This window comes from Colletotrichum fioriniae (genome assembly GCF_027942845.1).
Source record: "Colletotrichum fioriniae strain IMI 355084 chromosome Unknown scaffold_8, whole genome shotgun sequence".
Lineage (NCBI taxonomy): Eukaryota > Fungi > Ascomycota > Sordariomycetes > Glomerellales > Glomerellaceae > Colletotrichum > Colletotrichum fioriniae.
The window spans coordinates 1,991,230-2,004,206 of NW_027076844.1; the positions used below are offsets into that span (position 1 = coordinate 1,991,230).

Below are 12,977 nucleotides of genomic sequence, written 5' to 3' on the forward strand. Positions count from 1 at the left end.
GTTTCAGAACCACATATTGATCCTGAAAAGCTGAGAAAACATCACCACGTCGAAAGAGACTATAAAAAAATCTACAATTTGTCGCATTGAATTCATCAAGGTTGTGGGGTCAATTCTTGATTAAAGAGGTTCAATTAAGGTTGTGTTGGTTTTCGTTTCTGTTGGTTTGGTGTTTTGTTGGTTGTCTTGTTTCGCGTGATGCAAATACCCATGCTTGCCACTTTTGACCGGGCAGAACGCGATTGAATACTGTCTGGTTCAAGTTGAAATAAATTCTAGAGATGTGACTCAAGCTATTTTGTCATTTTTTGTTGTCTCTTTCACAGGTTCCCTGTTTTGTATGGTTCAATGTGACCACACAAGAGGGTAGATGTTTGCTGCTACAACCTCAAGTGAGGTTCGGGACTTGACAAGATGACGGGGGTTTCCTGGGCTTGCAACTGGGATGTCCGCTGCTCGCAGCGGTTGATGCAACGTGGGGGTTCGATTATTTCCCCTTCTGGGATCCCGCGGGCCCCTCGGTTCCTCCTCGAACCACGGGAACCTCAAAACAAACGGGCAGTTAAAAACTTGAGTCCCCTCTTATCGCCAACCACGCATGAACTGGCCCATAATTAAGGCTTGTGTTAAGTGCAGCTTAAGCGCCAGTTGAATATGTGTTTCAACGACGAATAGTTGTGATGGGAAAACGGCATTAGGCTCTCTTGCGTTGATGCCTAGGGAGGGATGATTACTTAAGCCTTGAGGTAACGGTCGGGAGGAATCCGAAGGTCCGGGAGCAGAGCAGCGCACGGATACAACATTCAATAGTGTCGATTTTTGTTTTTTCATAAAAAAGATATCACCGACAGAACATTGCTTTTGTACGCCCCGGGGATGAGACTCGAACGTTGGACACTGAGCACGATCAGCTGAGTGAGATCGAGTCCAATCAACTATTTTCTGGACAAATACCCCTCAAATGAACAATGGGATTACCCAGTGGCCACAATACCAAGCATGTATTCTGGCCTGAGGTCCACGTCATCTGGACTTTTGAACTCCAAAGTCCCCCTTTCCTTGGCCGGAGATCCATCTTGAACCGGAGTTCCAGACTCGCAATGACGCCGGTCCACGATGCTTTACATATGCAACAGGACTAGATGGGAACAAGTTCGAACTCTTGGCTACACACACCAACTCCAAAGTACTCCAAAGTTCTCCAAATCACTTTAATATCATTGGAGACGATTACGCAGCCCCGTTTGCCCCCGTATCCTCACCGGTTGAAAAGGGGGCAAAAGGAAAGGGAAAAAAGCAAACCAGATTGTACGGTTTACCAGAAACGAACAACATGACGCCGAGTGGCTTTTTCCCGACTTTTTGCTGAACCCCCGATGGGGCCCTTGGCTGTCGTGACCCTTGACTGCATCCGGGGTCCCGGTCCAACGAGGGTCCCTTTCACTCCTTATCAATTATCTCATCGTCAAAGCTCAACGTTCAACTGCCGTTCAGCCCCTTTCCCGAGAGCAGCCAGCTGAGCTCCAGCCCAGGGAAAAAATTAACGGAATACGGGATCGGCACGCACGACTCAACCTGACATTTCCCTTTCCCTCCCTTTTCCCACCCCAGTTCTTCAAAGCGCCACTGCCCACTATGAGGCCCTCGCGCCCAAGCGAGATGATGGCATACCATCAGATACATAAAATCCCACGAGGACCGTAGGCCCCGTTGCCGAAGCTAGACAGGCCCCCTTCGAAGCGTTCTTTAAAGTTCCTGAGCCGCCGTCCCGGGACTACTACATCTCAGGGCCAGTTCCCAATCCCACATGTTGATCACCTTCCCTTTTACTCCTTCATACATCGCACTCTTCTCATACTAAGAAGGACTTGCGACTGACAAAGATGGGTCTCATTTCACAACTGTACAGCCTTCGTTGGCTCTTTGCGGCGATCTTGGTAGCTGTGTACGTCGGTCACAAGATCAGAACGTATAACCGGCTCAGGGCGTTCAAGGGCCCGGTCCTGTGCGGCTGGACAGAGGCGTGGCATGCCTGGGCGATTCTGACTTTCAAGTCTCACCTGAAGTACGATGAAGTATGCAGGAAATACGGTAAGCACTTCCTTCCTTCCCATCCGTCAAGGTTTCTCTCCTTCACCGTCTTCTTCCTTACAAGCGTCGTGATCGACCATGCTGCCAAGTTCGCGGCATGGCCCGAGCTGAACATGAAAGAAAGCCCAATGCTGAACCCATCCTCTTAGGGACGATCGCTCGCGTCGGGCCGAACGACCTGATCACCTCTTCGCCCGAGCTTCTCGTCTACATGAGCGGCATCCGGTCGCCGTACACGCGGACGGAGTGGTACTATCGCGCGTGCCGGCACATGTCGGAGAACGATCACGTCTTTAGTGAGATGGACGAGGAGAAGCACAGGGTGCTGAGGCAGCGGATGGGAGCCGGGGTAAGTTTTTGACGATCTTCACTTACCTAGTCTGATACGGACCATGCCAGTTACTGACGAAACAACCATCAAGTATTCTGGCAAAGAGAACCTCGCGCTAGAGGATTCGGTCGATACACACGTGTCGGAGCTGGTCCAGCTGATCCGTTCAAAGTACATGTCCACAGAGTTCGCAGCGCGACCTATGGACCTGGCCATGAAGATGCAGTACCTGACACTCGACGTCATCAGCAACATCAGCTACGGCAAGCCTTTTGGCGACCTGCGCGCCGATGAGGACATGTTTGGCGTCGCCGAGTCAGCCGAAGTCGGCATGACAATCTTCACTTACAAGATTGGCTTGGGCCTCTACAAGATTCTGCAGAAGCCCATCGTGGCACGCCTCCTAGGCCCCAAGGAGACGGACGCCTCCGGCTTCGGCCGCATGTTCGCCAACGGCCGCGCCATCATCAAGGAGCGCCTTGCGCGCGACACGGAGAAGCGGTCCGACATGATTGCCTCGTTTATCCGGCACGGCCTCAGCGAGGACGAGATCCTCTCAGAGACGACGCTGCAGATGATTGCCGGGTCCGACACCACCGCCGCGTCGCTGCGCATCATCATGCTCTACCTCCTCACCCACTCCCGCGTCTACGCCAAGCTCCAGGCCGAGATCGACGCCTACGTCAGGGAGGGGCAAATTGGTTCCCGGCCGTCGGGTATCGTCTCGGACGCGGAGAACAGGCGGATGCCGTACCTGCAGGCTGTCATCAAGGAGGGCATGCGCGTGCACCCGCCCGTGACGAACATGGACCCCAAGCGGGTGCCGGACGGAGGCGACACGGTTGTCGTGAACGGCGAGTCGGTGTTTTTGCCCGGTGGGACGAACATCAACGCCGCGGCGTGGCCGATGCACCTCAGCAAGGAGATCTTTGGCGAGGACGCGGACGAGTTCCGGCCTGAGCGGTGGTTATTGGAGGAGGACGAGAGGCGGTTGGTGAATATGCATCGGGTGCATGAGCTTATCTTTGGGTATGGAAAGTATCAGTGCCTTGGCCGGCCCATTGCGATGATGGAGATTGGCAAGACTATTTTCGAGGTGAGTCGAGCGCAGCATCCCTTCTCGCATCTCTTTGAATGACCTGTGAGCTAACATATTGGGGCAGTTGATGCGCAACTTTGACTGGTGTCTTGCGAGACCTGACACACCATGGAAGGAAGCAAACCACGCCGGTGTCTTTACCCATAACGACATGTGGGTGCTCGCTTCCGAGCGGCCACAATTTCAATGAGCAACTCTCTTGTTCAATGGGTTTCGGGGTGACGGAGTCTGGGAGTAGGTCAAAGAGATCCAAATAAACGGACTCGGTAATGGGAACATTGGGATTCGGGGAAACAGGACTCTACATGGCTGGTTGACTCTATTGTCGTTTGGCTGGCGCGGGTTTGGGATTTGGAGCTGTGTGTTTCCGGACTAATTGACAGCCGGCGGAATTCAGTTTGATAGATCGTGGCTGCGGCGCAGCCCGGGGTCCAGTGCCCAGCCTAGCCGATCGCGGTCTGGTAGCCGCTAGGTGGCTTAAGCGATGGTGAGATATGTTTATGCAGTCAGCAGAAAACCACCAATGGGCGGTTATCTATTAATTCGTATCAAAAACGTATATGAATCCAGTATTCCCCTCAATCACCTCAGATGCTCGTCTTCCGACGTTGTTGTCAGAAGACTTGATAGTGTTAGATTCAGCTATCCATCCAAGGATCCCAGGCACCAGAGGTCCACGTTCATCCAAAAGAGCCAAATCCGTCAAAACCCCCCACGGAACCTATATTTGGATCAGGAACCGTAGCCATGGGTCAAACGCAAAGTATCGCAGCAGAGATTGAAATCCAGGCCCCGCCGGCGGCCGTGAGATCAGTGGTATGGACCCTGTGAAATAGAGCGAACCCGAGGCGCGTTTCGGACAAATGACGGAAACTTCTTTTCAAGCTCTGTGCTGACTTTGCGTCTGATTAGTTTCTGGAGTTCAGCAAATACAAGCAGTGGAGCCAGAAGTGGACTCTCGAGCCGACTGAGCCGGGCAAGGATCCCTCTGAGCTCAAGGATGGCGATAAGATCAAAGTTGACATGGGAGGGATGGCATTCAGTCCAGTCATTGTGGTAAGGAGTATTCAGTTTCTCTCCGCTAGATGTGTTTTGCTGTCTATAGTAGTAAGGTAGTTGTGATTGGTTTGACTGACTCTCTTCGAATAACTAGGAAAACACAACAGAGACGCTCCAATGGGTGGGGTCAGTTCCGCTCTTGTTCGTTGGCAAACATGAGTTTTGGTTCAACCCGAGTGAGCAAAACTCTGGAGGCACCAGGTTCATCCAGGTCGAGGAGATTCATGGCCTCCTGGCATTTATTATGGCACCAATTTGGGGTTTCAGGCAGAAGATTCTTGTTGGATGGAATCAGTTCAATGAAGATCTGAAGAAAGAAGTCGAGAGTCGCCCGTTCTGAGATGTCACCTGTCTCGATCGTTGACTTTCATTGAACACTTGAAGAGGCATGAGAGGGACAAGTTCAAGTTTGGCTAGAAGCTCTGAACATGACTGACATGAACTTTTGGTAAATGAAAGCCTATTTTCGCAAATCAATTTACATCCAAACTTGAGTAAGAAGGCGCATTTTCAGCACCAATCAAACTCTTTGTCGCCAACTGTAGTGCTCTTTCGGATCCCGCAATAAGTCTCTCATATCCTGGACCTGCTTCGCCCGTGGACCCTTCTCAAGCAAGAATTGCTCTTCAGCAAGCTTAGCATATTCGAGCGCCTCCTCCTCCATTCCCAAGGAGTTGTAATTCAACGCAGCAAGCCTGAAAGCATTCGAGCCGTGAGATTGGTCAAGCTGTTCTTGCCGGTAGAGCGAAATAAGCTCCTCAATCATCTCCTCGTCGACCTTTGCACCGTTCCAGTGACTCATTTGCTGCTCGATTTGCCACATCTTTCCGAGACGTTGATCAGAGGAGCGGATGAAGGCCTCGGAGAGACTGCATTGCTGACAAGTGCAGCCGAAGCCCCAGTTGCGCTGAGCTCGATCTTGGCGGACGGCGCGGGAGCTGAGAGAGTCGACGTATGATATTGTGAGTTCCTCGCCGGGCTGAATGTCTTTAATGGCATGGGTGTAGTGCCGCATGTCTGAGTCGTCGATATAGAAGGCGACGCTGGGCTGTGTTAGTTGATGAGGTGGTGTGTGGCCTGTGAGCCATGAGAGAACTAAATCAACTCACTTGGGTCTACAATCATGGTTGTAACGTGAGACCTCTGGGTAGTTACCAAAGTGATGACCATCTCTGATCCCAAGACCCAGTTCAAATGAGTTGGTGTGCATGATATCGTGCACCTTGTGTCCCGTAGATTGATGCTCGCGAGACTGACCCATCTGCGCCATGAAAGTCTTGCGAGTATCCCTCGGAAGCTTTCCGGCAGCAACATCAAGCAGACGGTACTGGTTCTCCAGATCAATATCATCAACGAACCTGCGGTGCACAACAACAGCCGGCGGATGGGCCATGATCCGCTGCCCACGCCGAATATGCTGGTTCGCGATGACACCCAGGCCCTTGCCAGGCATCTCCACCACGCGGAACAGCTCACTATCGCCCTCGCCCTTGATCGACTCTTTTGCAAAAGCCGCTAAGTGAGACGCCTCTTCGGCGTTGTATGCCGTGCTCACGAGGACGATACCCCGGCCATTGGCAAAGGATGGTCGTGAGTAGGCGCAGTACGCTCCCGCGCAGGAGTGAGGGCCTTGCCAGCCTTCGTCCGAACGCCAAATGTCCTTCTTGGGCGGCTTCGCTGTCCGGTTGCCGGCCAAATTGTCCAGGACAGGCGATCCTCCAGAGGCCAAGATTGTGGGTTTGCCGCAGGCAAGTTGAGAGTCTGGGAGGAGCGGGCTTGCGGCGCATGATTCGAATAAGGGGACTTGAGTCTTGAGTCCTAGTGTTTGGCCAAAGGCTAGGCCTGCGAGAAGCATGCGTATACTCATTTTGATAGTCGTTGGATTTGTTTTTGATGGTTTTGGTAAGAAGAGAAAGTTCGGTCTGATGTATTTTTGTGTTGCTGTAGAGAAGAAAGCTCGGGACGACCCTCCATGGCCGTACTTGATGTTTCAAGAGCGCGTTTCAAGATCGCCACACCAAGGTCCGTGGGTCGCATGCAAGTTCTGAGCTTGTTGCACACCTTAAACGCGAAGAACTCCTGGGGATGTGGGACCGATTGAGTCTTTTCCTGAACTATTATAACTTAATCAATAATTTTGCTCTTACCTACTGCTGATGGTCTTGCAAGTTGGTGGCCCGTGGAGGCAGTATCCATCCGCGTACACGTTACCAATTTCCCGTGCATCATCAAGTTAAGGCACAGAATGCACGGTATGAAGGAAACGCAAATTAGGCATGGTCGCTCCAAAAATCAGAAACGCAAACAAATGATCTGATAGAGCTCATCAAATTTGTCCTGAAGAAGAAGGAAGCAGTCTTTTCAAGATCTATTTTGCTAACCGTTTTGGTAATAGCTAACAACCTGCATCACGACGTGGTTAGGAATGAGACGTGCCGCGGCTTAAATTCCGTGCATTCAGTCATATTGGTTGTATCATATGCACTTGCTATACTCTCCCTTTACACCCGCTAAGTTTCTGGTCAAGTCTTCATTGAAGTTGTCCGAATAGAAGCGGTCTGTAACGCAGAGAAGCACGTCGGCGGGATCTTGAGTCTGGTCCTTGATTTTGACAACGTAGTAGCTGCCAGTTCTGCTTCTATAATATTTAGTCCATTCCACCTTAATCTTCCCGCACTCGCTATCAGATTTGTGGGCAGGAATAGTAATGATACAGCCAGCTTGGGAGACGGACGACATGTTGAGACTAGGTAGTTAGAGAAAACATGGAGAAGATAGAATATTTGAAGGTCGAGAAAAGGTATGGGTTGGGACTTCTTACTGCTAGACTCCACGAACCCTGTGCATGGTCTCGGGATAGTTTTGATCGGGTTCTTTTCCTTGATGAATATGGGTTTAGGTAACTAGTCGACAATCACTTCTTGGGATATCTAGAAATATGATTCCCGAGGCAGCATAGTGATGACTGTGTCGATTCGACCATTGATCTGCCACATCTAGATACACGACGGAGCTCCAATTCAGGTCCGGTTCTGTGGCTTCACGGACGGCATGCATACTTCAATATCGTGTGAGGTCATGTCGATGTATTCATCAATTGTTGCTAACAAACTCTCAGAAGCCACGTATCGTGCGCAACCAACTGAGAGGGTAAACTAGGTACTAAGAATTATTTACGTCGCATCATGCATTATCATGCAGCATTTTCACGTCTCTCCTCCCCTTTCATTATCCAGCTTCAAGGAGCGGGAGTGGCAGCGGGTAAGCAGGCACACGCACTGCTAGCCTGAGCAACCTTGTCCTCCTTGGCGCAGTTCTGCACCGCGTGCGCGGGAAGAACGCTAGCGTCCTTGACAGGCTTGCTCAGGAACGACTTGCAGAAAGCCTGCGACTCCTCAAGACGGCCAGGAACGGAAGTGGCGCGGAAGGAGCGCAAGCAATTGTCGGCGTTGCAGACGGGAGCCTTGGGGCAGTCCTTGCCGGTCAACTTGACGACGAAGGCGCCGCGCTCGATGGTGTTGATGAAGATGTAGCCCGAGGGGAAGTAGGCGTACGAGGACCAGGTGCCGACAAAGCCGACGTAGCCGCCGCCCTCGAAGTCGTCGTCCTCGGGGTAGATGTCGAAGTAGGCGGCCTCGCAGACACCAGCGCCGGTGGGGTCTGTGGGGATGGAAGTGCCGTCGAGGACGCGGAGGCCGGCGCCGTAGTGAGATTGGTAGATGTAGTTGTCGATGACGTACTGGTTGTGGTCGATGGCCTTGGTGGGGTGCTTGAACTCTGTGACATTGTTAGATTTGCAGACATAACTTTGGATATATAGTCTGTGAAACTCACCTCCGGTCTGCTTAGGGTTTTCGAGGTCTCTGATATCCCAGATGAAAGTGACAGGGTAGCCATCTCCGCCAGGGCCGTTGCCGCGAACCTTTGATGTCAGATTAGCTTATGCAGAAACAAAGTAATTTAACTAATCGACTCACCTCATCAAGCTCGTCATCGAGGACAAGGAACTCCTGGTTGTTCACATCAAGGACCCAACCCTGGTGAGTGTAGGAGGCACCCTCGTAAGAGATACGGGAGATGATGTTAGTGACGTTGGCCTTGTCGGTAACGTCGTAGATGGTGAGGGTATCCTCGTTGTAGCCGTAGCAGATGTCACGGCCCTGGTAGCGCTTATCGGGTCCACGGTAGACCAAGCACTGAGCGTCGTGGACGTACCCATCGTCCTTGGCGCAACCCAGAGAGACGGGGTTGGAGGGGTCCGTCAGGTCGAAGAAGTTCAGACCAGCGGCGCAAAGAGGGTCGGTACGGGGCGCGGCACCAACAGCGACACCGTAGTTGAGCTCCTCGTTGATGACAACGTTGTGAGCGCGGCCCAGAGGCAGGAGGGCGTTGAAGTGACCGGTCAAGTCAGCCTTGGCGTCGAAGACGACGGGGCTGGCGGGGTCAATGTCCAAGAGCTTCTTCATGTCGAAGATCTGGATGCCGTGACCGACGGCCTCGGAGCCGATGACCATGTAGTGCTTGTAGGAGCGGATCTCGCGCCACTCGGACGGCGCCGAGTACTGGGGCAGGCGTCCAAGGTAGACGAGCTTTCCGTCCGAGAGAATCTCGGCGAAAGCAGTACCCTCGTACTGGCCGATGGCGACGAACTCACGACCATCGTCGTTGGTCCATCCCCACGAGGAAGAACCCTCAGCAAGGGGTCCACCAAGAGCAGCGTGGCTGACGAAGGAGTACAAGTCGGCCTAGAATGTGTTACTCGAGTGTCTCGGGAAAAGCCATATTTCTGGTGGGAACTTACGTTGTGGCACCTGAAGGTGTTGTTCCTGTCTCCAACGACGGCCTCGGCCCAACCGTTTACACAAGGAGTGTAACCCAACTCGGGCCAGACCTCACTGTTGTAGGCACCAGCTTCTCTCTGGCGAGCGAATTCGGCCTGGCATTTTTCGTCAGTCCCATTTCTCGTGGTGATCATTGGAGTTTTGAACTTACCTTCTTAGCAGCAATGACCTGTTCGTGGACCTTGCCAGAGTCGTAAAACTCAGCCGAGATGGCATCGTTCATCTGGATCTCCTTGGCCATCGCCGAGGCGGCGAGGACGGCAAGGGATCCGAGGTAGGATGAAGCGCGAACCATGGTGCCTGATGTCCAATGCAAACACTATGAGGGTGTTTTGCGTATTTGAAAGGGAGGATTGGACTGAGATGAGCGAGGGAGGTGGATTGGAGGCTGGATTCCCTTAGAGATCAAGGACAAACTATTTCGATGAGAGGTGGAAATGGCTATGGATTTATATCCTGACCCGGTCAGATTAGTATGGACGGACCATGGCAACCAAAGTCCCATTCGTGTCTGCTAGTCATTGCTTCCTGTCATGGCAGCTCGATATGCAGTCATGTTGGGGTGACTGCTCGCGCCTGGGACTGCTAGAGTCCATCGATCTGGGCATTGTCTGGGCGCTACCAGGGGTACGAGAGTTGGTTGAGCAAATGTTCCTCGTGGAGTTGTAACCATGGGAAAGTCGGATGCGACCAAGACATGCCAGGTTCACTGCACCGCAACATGTGCCAGGCCATTTGACCGTTTGCAAGACAAGCGGGCAGTGCAAACAACAGCAACGGGTGCCGGCCAGTCACAAACGGCGGCAGGGTAACATCGCACAGTGAGGAGTACACAGAACCCAACTATCCACAGACTTAGCAGTGAGCGATAATTAACGAGTAATTCCGGGCGACGGTTCTCCTCGATTGGCCACCCGCTTGGGCGTTCTTGGAGGCTCTTGGCGGAGATCCCGAAAGGGCAGGTCCCGGGATTAGTATGGCCTTGGCGGACAACGGTCCGGGGAAGCTTCGCAGTCACGGCGCAGGAATAGCGGGACTTGGAAGTCCACTCCTCCGGGATGGCCTCCTTTTCCTGGGCCGCTTCGTTTTGCTCCCTCTTGATGTCCTCTCGAAGATGGCAGCGTATACGAGGCACGCAACCACTTGTCAGCGTGATAAATGTCGCAAATTGTCCCTTGGTCATCCCGAGATAAGGTTCTTTCCATCCACATGCGTGTGAGTCTTGCAAGTAGCTGTCACAGCCCAAAGTCAGGATTGAGCGCAGTAAGACTCAATTTGAATCGCTAATGTCATAACTGACTGTTCTGTTGCGACCAACATTGAATTTCCTCTCCGGATCTGCGGATGAGTTGGTGTCTGGGGAGCACAAGCAACGCTCAAATGCATGCGAGCTCACCTCATCAAGCCCATGACGACAGCTCCCGTGTGGATCCCCTGGGTGGCCGAGGCGTCCGAAGACTCTTCTCTCACAGAGTGCAGGCCGGCACAAGATTGAAAGCGGTGATGAGGCTCGCGACAGCAAAAGTTCTTTTGGTGCGCGATGCATCGGTGCCAAGATTGGTTGGAGTGGACCAAGTACCTGAATCAAGCAGGACATCAGCATCTATTGGTTGGATAGAGACATGTTGATAGGCACCTGCCAAGCAAACAAGCGGCCGGTCCGTCTTGACTCCCAGGCTGCCTTGTCTGGCAAGGAAGTTGAATACGATGGAAGGCTAGAGCTAGCCGTCGACGGCGTTGCTTTTCCTAGCAGGGGCGCGATGATTTCCCTGTCATAGAACGGCTTTCGAGACAAAATGTCTGGGCCATAGCGCGTAGGAGATTACGAGGAAGCGCGCCAGAGGGTTAGTCAGAGGTATTGACTTTCTTTGATCGTCGACTGCCGTCTACGGATAGAAGGTTGGTGGGAATAAGCGACGACACCCGAACTCTATCTAAAAGTTAAAAGAGTTTATTTCCCCTTCAGGTACCTCCTGGCGACTGCATCTGCAAAGTCAACAGGGATCGTATCAAGCCCCAGTGTGAATGGTTCCCCAAATCTCCACTCCAAATTGGCTCCCATCGGCTCTTTTGCCTCGCCTCCATCCTCAACTGCCATACTCTTACTCGGACTCGGGTCAGCAATGCAATGTTTACCCGCTTGATGGCTGCGTGAGGTGACGGGCTGCTAACCGGGGCAGCGACGATCGAGTTGAATCGACAGAGTCTGAATAAGAATGGCTGAATCAACAGCTGAAGCGCACAGACGAGGAAGACTTTACCCACTGGTCTGACTAAGAATACCTACGAGAGACAGTCAAACAAGCTGTCAGAACAGGTCAGACGATGATCGCTACACATTTGAGTCTCGACTTTGTTCCACGCAGTGAGCTACTACTGCTGACTAGCCTGTTACTGTCTCGATTACTTCTATTGAGCCGCTTCCCTGCAATTAAAGAGCGCAACTTCTTGCTCAGTTCGTAACGACTGACCCGACATCCTGACTATCTCCCCCGCTTTAACTGTCCAAGCCTCGCTAGACTTGAAATGGCAGGAGACCAGAACCATTACTTTGGGCCAACATCACCAGGCCTACAGCCGATTCGATGTCTCCACCTCCATAAATAATTAACCATCCATGACTCTCGAGTTAGTTCTGAAGGTACTGTCGTATTCACAATCATACCCTATCAGCCAAGACCTCATTCTCCAAATGTTGTGTTGGTCCATCCAGGTTCCTCACCTTCGGGTCTGCTGTTGGAGTCCTCTTGAGCCGGCCAACAGTGAGAAAATATGATCTGCTTCAAATTGACGTTAGCCGGGGCTCGCTATCTTCTCGACGTGCAGTCTAGCTTGCCGAGGTAGGTAGAATATCTGATCAAAGCCAAGAGTCTGGTAGCTCTCCAAAACAGCAATTCCCCCGCTGGCCCACGCGTTGGCTAGACGAAGAAAGCTGGGCAATGACGATAGATGAGGACGACAAGACGTGACCAGTCAGCATTTCGTAGAATTTCTCGTGCGCGAAAGGTCAAGAGATTCCAGAGACCTCCCACTTGTTACAGGACTTAGGCTCACTTGACCGGTTTGCGTACTCGTGCTTGTACATAGTGAACATCACCGAGTAGCACTTGGCGTAGTCTACACTCAAGCCTTCCCGACTCGAGCCGCTCCGTACTTCTCGTACTTTGTAGGTAACTTCCTCTTCTGATCGGCAACACGCATTGATTTGCACTAGATGCCTGCTCTTTCTGTTGCATCCATGCATCTGTGCATCTCGCGTGGCTGCACATGGTCAGCATGGGTATGCGGGACGGAAACAGCATGAACGTCGTCTCATTCCGCGCGGCTTCCGTCGCTTCAGCTCCATTCTCTCCATCGGGCTGATGTCACTGCAGCATTATGCCTAGCCCATCGTTCTGAGATCTAGAAGCAGAGGGTGGACTTATGGGGCCAAAGAACGGATGATCGATCAGCCTGGCTGCGAGTCGATCCCTTGGCAGGGGCTGATCTGGGAGCTTTGAACGTAGATTTGACCGCCGGTCATCAGGTGCTCACGGTTCATGGCCTAGAATTTGAT

The 12,977-nt window shown here is 52.3% G+C and overlaps 4 protein-coding genes across 4 annotated transcripts; 2 read left to right on the top strand and 2 right to left on the bottom strand.

Annotated features, from left to right (window-relative positions):
* Window positions 1-1,883: 1,883 nt before the first annotated feature.
* Window positions 1,884-3,711, top strand: N0V96_007332 (uncharacterized protein; the record flags this gene model as incomplete). Its single annotated transcript, XM_053191471.1, has 4 exons — window positions 1,884-2,091; window positions 2,241-2,440; window positions 2,514-3,518; window positions 3,586-3,711. 4 exons carry the CDS (start codon window positions 1,884-1,886, stop codon window positions 3,709-3,711), a joined length of 1,539 nt encoding a protein of 512 aa, XP_053051033.1.
* Window positions 3,712-4,268: 557 nt separating this feature from the next.
* On the top strand, window positions 4,269-4,920 carry N0V96_007333 (uncharacterized protein; the record flags this gene model as incomplete). Its single annotated transcript, XM_053191472.2, has 3 exons — window positions 4,269-4,337; window positions 4,434-4,577; window positions 4,675-4,920. The coding sequence occupies 3 exons, from the start codon at window positions 4,269-4,271 to the stop codon at window positions 4,918-4,920; spliced, it is 459 nt and encodes a 152-aa protein (XP_053051034.2).
* Window positions 4,921-5,100: 180 nt separating this feature from the next.
* On the bottom strand, window positions 5,101-6,447 carry SET5_1 (SET domain-containing protein 5; the record flags this gene model as incomplete). Its single annotated transcript, XM_053191473.1, has 2 exons — window positions 5,101-5,623; window positions 5,690-6,447. 2 exons carry the CDS (start codon window positions 6,445-6,447, stop codon window positions 5,101-5,103), a joined length of 1,281 nt encoding a protein of 426 aa, XP_053051035.1.
* Window positions 6,448-7,818: 1,371 nt separating this feature from the next.
* Window positions 7,819-9,716, bottom strand: N0V96_007335 (uncharacterized protein; the record flags this gene model as incomplete). The annotated part of the gene is made up of 5 exons (XM_053191474.1): window positions 7,819-8,357; window positions 8,415-8,502; window positions 8,558-9,325; window positions 9,382-9,516; window positions 9,573-9,716. The coding sequence occupies 5 exons, from the start codon at window positions 9,714-9,716 to the stop codon at window positions 7,819-7,821; spliced, it is 1,674 nt and encodes a 557-aa protein (XP_053051036.1).
* Window positions 9,717-12,977: the final 3,261 nt, after the last annotated feature.